General features: G+C 35.5%; 2 protein-coding genes across 3 annotated transcripts in view; one reads left to right on the top strand and one right to left on the bottom strand.

Annotated features, from left to right (window-relative positions):
- The window catches only part of LOC115240007 (zinc finger-containing ubiquitin peptidase 1-like), a 7,826-nt gene extending 1,358 nt beyond the window's left edge, over window positions 1–6,468 (top strand). The window contains exons 2-9 of one of the 2 annotated variants that reach the window (XM_029814926.1): window positions 921–1,162; window positions 2,555–2,814; window positions 2,896–3,199; window positions 3,309–3,739; window positions 3,822–4,224; window positions 4,292–4,419; window positions 4,495–4,718; window positions 4,808–6,468. In XM_029814926.1, coding sequence (XP_029670786.1) covers window positions 957–1,162; window positions 2,555–2,814; window positions 2,896–3,199; window positions 3,309–3,739; window positions 3,822–4,224; window positions 4,292–4,419; window positions 4,495–4,718; window positions 4,808–4,852 — 2,001 coding nt within the window. In that variant the 5' untranslated portion in view covers window positions 921–956 and the 3' untranslated portion in view covers window positions 4,853–6,468. Of the gene's footprint in view, window positions 1–920; window positions 1,163–2,210; window positions 2,409–2,554; window positions 2,815–2,895; window positions 3,200–3,308; window positions 3,740–3,821; window positions 4,225–4,291; window positions 4,420–4,494; window positions 4,719–4,807 lie in introns of those variants that run through there. The other variant, XM_029814927.1, reaches the window with a different exon arrangement.
- A 132-nt stretch (window positions 6,469–6,600) lies between these two features.
- LOC115240011 (cytochrome c oxidase copper chaperone) lies at window positions 6,601–7,450 on the bottom strand. Its single transcript, XM_029814932.1, has 2 exons — window positions 7,273–7,450; window positions 6,601–7,012 (listed from the first exon to the last, which is right to left on the bottom strand). Exons 1-2 carry the CDS (start codon window positions 7,371–7,373, stop codon window positions 6,928–6,930), a joined length of 186 nt encoding a protein of 61 aa, XP_029670792.1. The 5' UTR covers window positions 7,374–7,450; the 3' UTR covers window positions 6,601–6,927.
- Between the last annotated feature and the right edge of the window lie 578 nt (window positions 7,451–8,028).

Here is an 8,028-nt window from a genome sequence, read left to right on the forward strand (position 1 = left end):
TATATATATATTTCAATTAAATTAAATTAAAAGTTTTATCAATAATATACAAAAGGAGTTTCGCTCGATCAAATTTTCTCATTAATTCGATTAGTCAATTGACGTGGATCCTCCATGGAAATAATTCTCAAAAATACGAACGAATTAAATCGAGAAATTACAAGTTCGTTCGTTGCAAGATACTGTCCTGAAATTATATCGATTGTCGGAAGAAGCTAATCGAAATCACACGTCAAATTATCCGTTGTAAAGTGTCCGCGCGTGCTAAGTATCGCGATGTGCTATAAATGAATCTAAAAAATAATTACAACTCGCGCGATCTTATTCTTTTTCCGTATCGTTCGATCATGGTGAAATCTTTATCAAGTTTCTCCTTAACGAAACATTTTTCCGGAGGTATTGAGAAGGTTGGAATAAAGAGATACAGTCAAAGAGAAAAAAAAAAGTAATTATGACAGAAAATAAGTGTGAAAATAAACTGACATTTCAATTTTTATTTAATTATGATATAATTATTTTAATGTAATTTAATTAATGCCTTAATGTGTGTACGCACACATAATTATGTTATTAATATTATTTAGTTCATATTTTATGTGAATATAATTATAAATTATTATTTATATATTACGCAGGATATAATATACACACGTTGCATATTTGCATAATAGCTTTATCATTGCTTATATGTCTTCTGCGATATAGCTAATCCGATAATTGAAGGTTTCCACCGCAAATACCGAAATGATATTTACGTAAAGATTACGTTACTCGATTCGCCTTTCAACTTTCTGTTTTATTTATTTCGGAAATCTAAAATTAATCCTGTCTATCGCGTCATCAAAAACCAAGACAAATCGGTGCTATATTTACGACGCAGCGATCATTTATTAATCTGTTTGATTGAATTTTTTACGAAGGATCCGGAGGACCGTTATCCCTCGGACACGCTGAAAATGGCGTCCAGCAAACCACCGGAGATGAACTACACGTGCGAGATATGCGGTCTGGAGGGCTTCAACGACGAGGAGATGCGTTCGCATATGGTGCAGTATCATCTCCAAGGCGCTGCCAACTGCCCGTTCTGTGACCTAGGCGAGATCTCGCCTACGGAGATGCTGATACACGTCAACAGCGCTCATCTGGACTACCTGACCCCGAGGTACGCTCAAGTATAGATTTATCACTTCTAGCTTTTTTTTAAGATCTTTATACAATATGGATTTCTCTATAAAATAATAGCAAAAAGAGGTTGTAAATTTCTTTTAATATATATTAATCTTTAAAAATATTATAATTTATCTTTTATTATTGAAGAGTGGAAAATGAGACAAAAGCTTGCAATCCTACTAATATTCGCATTCTGTCGGTATCCGGCATCCTCTTAAGAACTAATCCATAAAAGATATATTTTCTCTAAAAGTAGATAAAAACATTAATTATCCAATTTTATCCACGATCTTTCCCTGTTCCGTAACAAGTCTGGTACAAAAATAGGTGGTCGCCGCGCGCGTTCAATCCCCTATCCGACTTTACCTCACTTTTCCCTAATAATAAATAAAGGTCATATAATAATAAAATAAACTAATTAGTATAAATTACAAGACATTTTTTTGCCAAAAATTGAATAGATAAATAAATTTTTGACAAAGATTTAAATTTCAACAATATGTCAAAAATAAAATTAAAATAAAAAGTTTAATGACTATATTTTTTTGTTTAGCTATATTTAGTTCCCCGCTAAGCATAAATCTCTATCTATAGTCCAGAACCATATATATACAGATAATATTAATGAGTTTTTTTGTAATTAGTCAAAAAATGGAGCTTGTAATCGTAATTTGAATTAAGTATGATTTTAAAAGATTACCTCGCGAAAAGTGATTTCCAAATATTATAAACAAGAAATGTCATTATTCATCTTAATCCTCAGCATCACGTAGCATTTGCTTTCGCAGCAATAAATTACACGTTATTTGTATACATATATATATATATATATAATTATTTATTGACTAATAGATTTAGCTATAAATATAGGCATTCACATGCAATCGTGAACGCACGTGCGAGCGCAAAATTTCCAATGATTATCGACACGTCGATAATTACCGACAGTTCCCATCAATTGTCGGTAACTTCGCTGACATTGAATCTGTCAAAGAGCCATGTGACTAACAGTTCAAACCGAACTACCGGTCCGAGAACGTATTGTGCCATGTGATAAACTAACAATAGTATATTCCTGTAAATTCAATAAAACTGCAGCGGGATTCGCCTCAATGAAATTTCTAGAGAATAAGAGAAATATCCAGATGTCAAAGGAAAGAAGCTGATCCAATTTGAGTCATGCGGCAAAATGCAAGAAAGCGGCGACGCATCGAAAAATGGACTTTTTTGACTGAAACGTAAAACACATTTCGCAGACACAGTATTCACATAAACATAGAACTCCCGTGCTTTTTTTTATATCCGTGCTCGCTTGTGTATATATAAATATTATCCTCTATTGCTGTACTGATCGTGCTAACACTGTCGTCTTGTTTATTTACAGCACTCCGGAGAACGATATGATGGCGTTCATCGACGACGATTCGCTGATGGACGAGCACAACAGGCAGGACGAATGCCGGGCTCCCTCGCCGTCCATGTCTCTGCGACCGCCTCATCTGCAGAATGGCTGGGGTAATTCTCTGGGGCAGCGTGTCAAGCAACAACAGCAGCAAATGTCGCCGAGGAAGCCGGACGTTCAAATGGCGAATTCCAACGTGAATAATAATAACAACAATAACAACAGTAACAATGCCAATGCCGGTAATAGATATTGTTCAAATTGTTCATGTATTCAATTGTAAGAATGCGAGGAATATGATGGTATGGTTTTTTCTTATTTAGTGCTGGAAGGTGCAGCTGGTCAAGGTTCACCGCTGCGTTCAGGCCTAAATCTACAACTGCGCTCGCATGCTTCCCCAAAACTTCCAGTGCAGGAGTGCCCAATGTGCCCCTACAGTTCCGACAGTCCACTGAGACTAGAAGAGCATATCAATCGCCAACACTTTGATCTCACCTCGCCGTCCTTCCCACCAGAATCCCCGCCGTCTCGGGATGGAATCTTCAACTGCCCGCTTTGCGTTACGTCTTTTCCAAATTCTTCTGATCTTGAGTTACATGTTAATATCGAGCACAAGGATATACTTAGGTACGATGTATCCATTTGCTTGCAATATTTAATGTAGCATTACAACTATGATATAACGATAAATTAATAGTACAAAATTATATGATAATTTATGATTTATTTTTAACAGTCCTGCAAATGGAACAACTTCACAATCTGATACAGCTACTATCAGTAGTGATTCAACACCTGCCTGCCCAGTATGTCTTAGTACATTATTTAAAAATAATGACGACCTAATGGCGCACATCGATGAACACTTTAGCAAGAAGAGCACACCATCGCCTGTGACACCAGACGTGTCGACCGATAGAATGCTAGCAAAAGACATGGAAAGAAGGGAGAAGGAAGTGAGGAAACTGCGCGAACAACGCGAGTTTGAAATGCTGAGAGCCCAGTATGGCATGGACAATCAGGGTAACTTCAGAGAACAAAGCGTCACCAATATGCAGCGGGCTGTGTATGCGGGCGAAATGACAGTGGCCGATTTCTTCGAAAGACAAATAGAGCTCAGGGTCGCCGAGAGTAGTGGCATCGACGATGGCAGTTCTTGTACACGCGGTAAATGATTTGCAATATTCTTTGCGCAAAAAAAAAATCTTTTTAAAAACTTTTATACAATATGATTAATTTTTTTTGGCAGGGCTGGTCCCGAAAGTACGAGCCATTAGTCAAGCTTGCAGTAACATAATTAATACCTGGATGTGTTCCACTGTGGACCATTACGCGTCGACTTACGGTGACAAGGGCTGGGGCTGCGGTTACAGAAATATGCAGATGCTAATCTCATCTCTCTTGCAGCATACAGGGTATAACGAGCTAGTTTTCAAAGCGTGGAGCTCCGGCGCCGGCGGCAACAGCTCCACGGAAAATCCTCTGCGCAGCTCTATGCCATCGATTTCCAGATTACAAAAGATGATCGAGTGGGCTTGGGCCCAGGGCTTCGATATACAGGGTGCGGAGCAACTCGGCGGTAAACTCGTTAACACTAGAAAGTGGATCGGTGCGACGGAGGTATTCACGCTGCTGTCTAGTTTGAGGATAAAGTAAGTTCCATGCTGTCGGTCAATTATCAAATCATACGACACACTTTTTTTCCCTGATTTTGTACAGGTGTCAACTGGTAGATTTTCATAGACCTACTAGCGCGGACGGCAGCCATCCTGAATTGTTCAATTGGGTCCTACAGTACTTTCAACGATGCGAAGATTTTAAGCCACCTCTCTATCTTCAACATCAAGGTAATTATATTCTTCTTATATCTTTTTAAAATTAAAGCGCCGAGTTACTAATATGTTCAACGTTAATAAATTCAGGGCATAGCAGAACGATAATGGGTGTGGAACAATTGAGAGATGGTTCAATAACCATGTTAGTCCTGGATCCGAGTCACAGTCCGGCACAAATGACACATTTCAATAGCACGAGTAGCGCGCCCGGCGCAATGAGGCTCGTACGCAAGTCTACCGCGGCAATGAAGGCTAGACAGTACCAAGTTGTGGCTGTAATCGGCACTATGGATACGGAAGCGCAGTACCAAGTAATATAAGCACTTTTGTCAATTGCCTAGTTATTTATTAATAATACGCACTTGTTTCATTTTTTCTATCTTTTTCTTTTTTTTTTCAGCAAAGTAAAGTACTACGATCAATGCGTGTTCCTCAAGACAGGTGAGAGTTGCTGGTTCGAGAAACGATCGAGCCTCGGGTAAAGACTATAGACTACTGCCTCAAACCAATCTTATCCGACATCCTTGAAGTTACGTGACCGCGATGTCCTATGTTCTTCTACCGCTAGCAGACTTACTCCATTGTAGTAGTTGCAGATCGTATTTATTTAACAATATATTCTTGCATCTCTCTCTAACCGTTAATAATGGACTAATTCCTTGAATCGTTGTGCTCGCGTGAAGCCTGCAACACTGCGAACAATTTCGCGGAGCTAGCATCCAAATATCAAAAAAAGCTCTTTGCGCCACTGTTCAAGTATGCAATTTTTCCCCAAAGAAACGGAGAGAAAGTCCTTATATGTTTAATAAAAATTTGCCATATTATGCGCGTGTGATAATCTGCGAAGGGAATTATCAAATATATGCGACGGCGAAAGAGAGGTTCGAGTGGAATGATAAGTGCTAAATCGATCGTCGTTTCTTGTCCAAAAATGTTCTGCTCAATTTTCGTCGCACCGAACAGGCTGTGCTAACCCTTAGTCAACCAAATCGGTTGCATCATCGAAAAAAGTCGTGGCAGAGCTTGAAAAACGAGATTTTCGTAGCTGTGATGCTGTTATGAATACGACGCTGATCATTCATATACATCTAACAAGATACACTCTTGAAAACGCTCCAGAATCAATGCGGTGTTCCCAGCACTTGTCTCATTCTATATTCTACAATTTATGACAAAGATTTCCATCAAAGTGTTGTCGACTTTTAGTCAATAGAAAAAGTGCCGAGAGAGCCGTATGGTATATATACCTTGCGACAAGTTTTATATAACAATATGAAAGATATTCTTTGACGCATTTTGATTGCTAAAACGCTTCTATGAAAAAATCTGGAGTGTCTGCAAAAGTGACTAAATCGCGCATTTCCATATATTATATATATATATATATTATATACTAACATACACACCCAAACATTACACATCTGCACATTCTTTGTTATATCGTATTTCACTTGCCCACACATACATAAAGTACAACTACTTTCATATTAATTATAAATATTCTATTTAATTATCCAATCGACTTTAGGCTACTTATGTCTTAGCTCGTAAGTCTAAACGCAACGCTGTGAATGAGAGGATAGATGAACAAAAAGTCCATTTACTTGTTATTTATATTATACACTTGACAATTTATGTGACTTAGTAAATTATTATTACCATTATATTACTCTTATCACGTTTCATAAATTGTACTGATATATATATATCTAAGGTCTATTTATTATAGTTTAAAAAATATATATTTGCGACCATTTGATGAGGACGCGATGCTCACGTCGCGTCATTGTTTTATAGCTTCGATATTTATGGTGCACCAGTTGAACGTAAATTTGTCTTTCAGCCCAGTAGGACCACATTGCAATAATATTATTGACTGACTTTAAAAACTGTCAGAAACAATAAATTATTATTATTATTATACTGGATTTCGCCATATATCGATTTAAGAATCTGTTCATTATTTGGAGTGTTCAGGGAAACCAAACTGTGGAATTGTTATGCAAGACTAAAACCTTCGCATTAGCCACACATTAAATTAAAATATATGCTTTGTTAGAATTCCCAACATGTGATTTCTCTTTTTGCTCTTATCCTATTACAAGTTTGCAGAAATTAAAGTTAGAATATGCCAATTAATAAAAGAAAAAATAATTCGGACAGGAGATATATTTAGTCAAATGAATCCTATTCGAAGGATAATTATGATTTTTATTTCTTATGATTAGTCATTACAATAATTTACTTTGTATTCTTTAAAGTTGTTCATAAGTTCAAAAGAATTCTTCAGTCAATTAAGTTATCTACAATATGTAGAATTCTTACAACTTCACGCGGAAACATAATACTTATTTTTATTCTCCGTAAATTCTAAAAAGAAAATTATTTACAGAAACATATATATACATAAACATGTATATATGCCTATGATATCTGAGCATTCTCGAGATTTCTTGCAGAACATTTTAACAGCAAAGATATCTTTGGTGACAAAATATTTATTAGTCTCCTATATTTCAATTAAATATTAAATCCCATTGATCTCATACAAGTTTTATGCGCTTCTATAAGATCTTCACAATTTTCCTCGCCCTTTTCTATGATACTGAAAGCATATTAAACATATTTCTATAATAAAAAAGTTTCATAAATAGAATAGCACTTTAGAAAAAAAAAAGATTAATCTTTTTAAATTAATTTTTGATATAATATTTTAGAAAAGAAAGCACGTGATAATCATTGGCAATAATTAATATATCAAGATATGAATAAGAATCCGATTTAATGCATATGATGAAATAAAAAGGCCACATTTCTAACCTATAATTAATCTTATATACTTAATTTATGAATTATATTGCGCACCATGTGTCTCTCGCTTTTTTGGTTTCAGGACAGGCGCAGCAAGGTTTTAATTTCTTTTTCTCTTCCGGCTGTGCTTCCACTTTTGCTGCAGCGTTACCCATTTTTTATTAATTATAATGTAAAGAGAACAGCGCAAATTTCTAAGCAGAGAGAAAAGAGAAGTCTGAGAGAGGCCACGCCGCTCTTTTTCGAAAGACGCTTTTTCTAGTTCGTACAGTAGCGTCAACTAGATCCATTTTAGAGCCAGTGGAAGTACATGGCCAGATTCACTTTTCGGTGCCATGGTAAAACGGCCGGTTGGTGCATGTCCGTGCTAAATACATAATTATGGAGAAATATTATGGATTTATTAATGTTTTATTAACTGCGCGTGATATTTTGCCATTCTAATATATTCTATACTACGGACAGCGATAATAAGTTATTATATTGAAATATTTTTATGTATATGCGCATGTGACATAAAATAAATTTTTTAAAATAAATTTTCTTAATAATTTTTCCCTAATTTTTAAATATATAATAACGTGTAGAAGATATTTATAATAAATTGCTTTTACTTTTTTCTAATTCTTAGGACAAAAGTATCAAGCATTTTAAGCAAAATTAAATTATGCTTTTTATTTATATAGCTTTTTATTATTAATTAACTTATTATTAATTATTTAATTAATTTCTTAATTTATAAATTTAGTTGGATGCACTAGTGCGTACCTAGATGCACGTTATAATAGCTATTATATATACTATATTATA

This window comes from Formica exsecta, unplaced genomic scaffold (assembly GCF_003651465.1).
Source record: "Formica exsecta isolate Colony F162 unplaced genomic scaffold, ASM365146v1 scaffold4, whole genome shotgun sequence".
NCBI classification, from domain to species: domain Eukaryota; kingdom Metazoa; phylum Arthropoda; class Insecta; order Hymenoptera; family Formicidae; genus Formica; species Formica exsecta.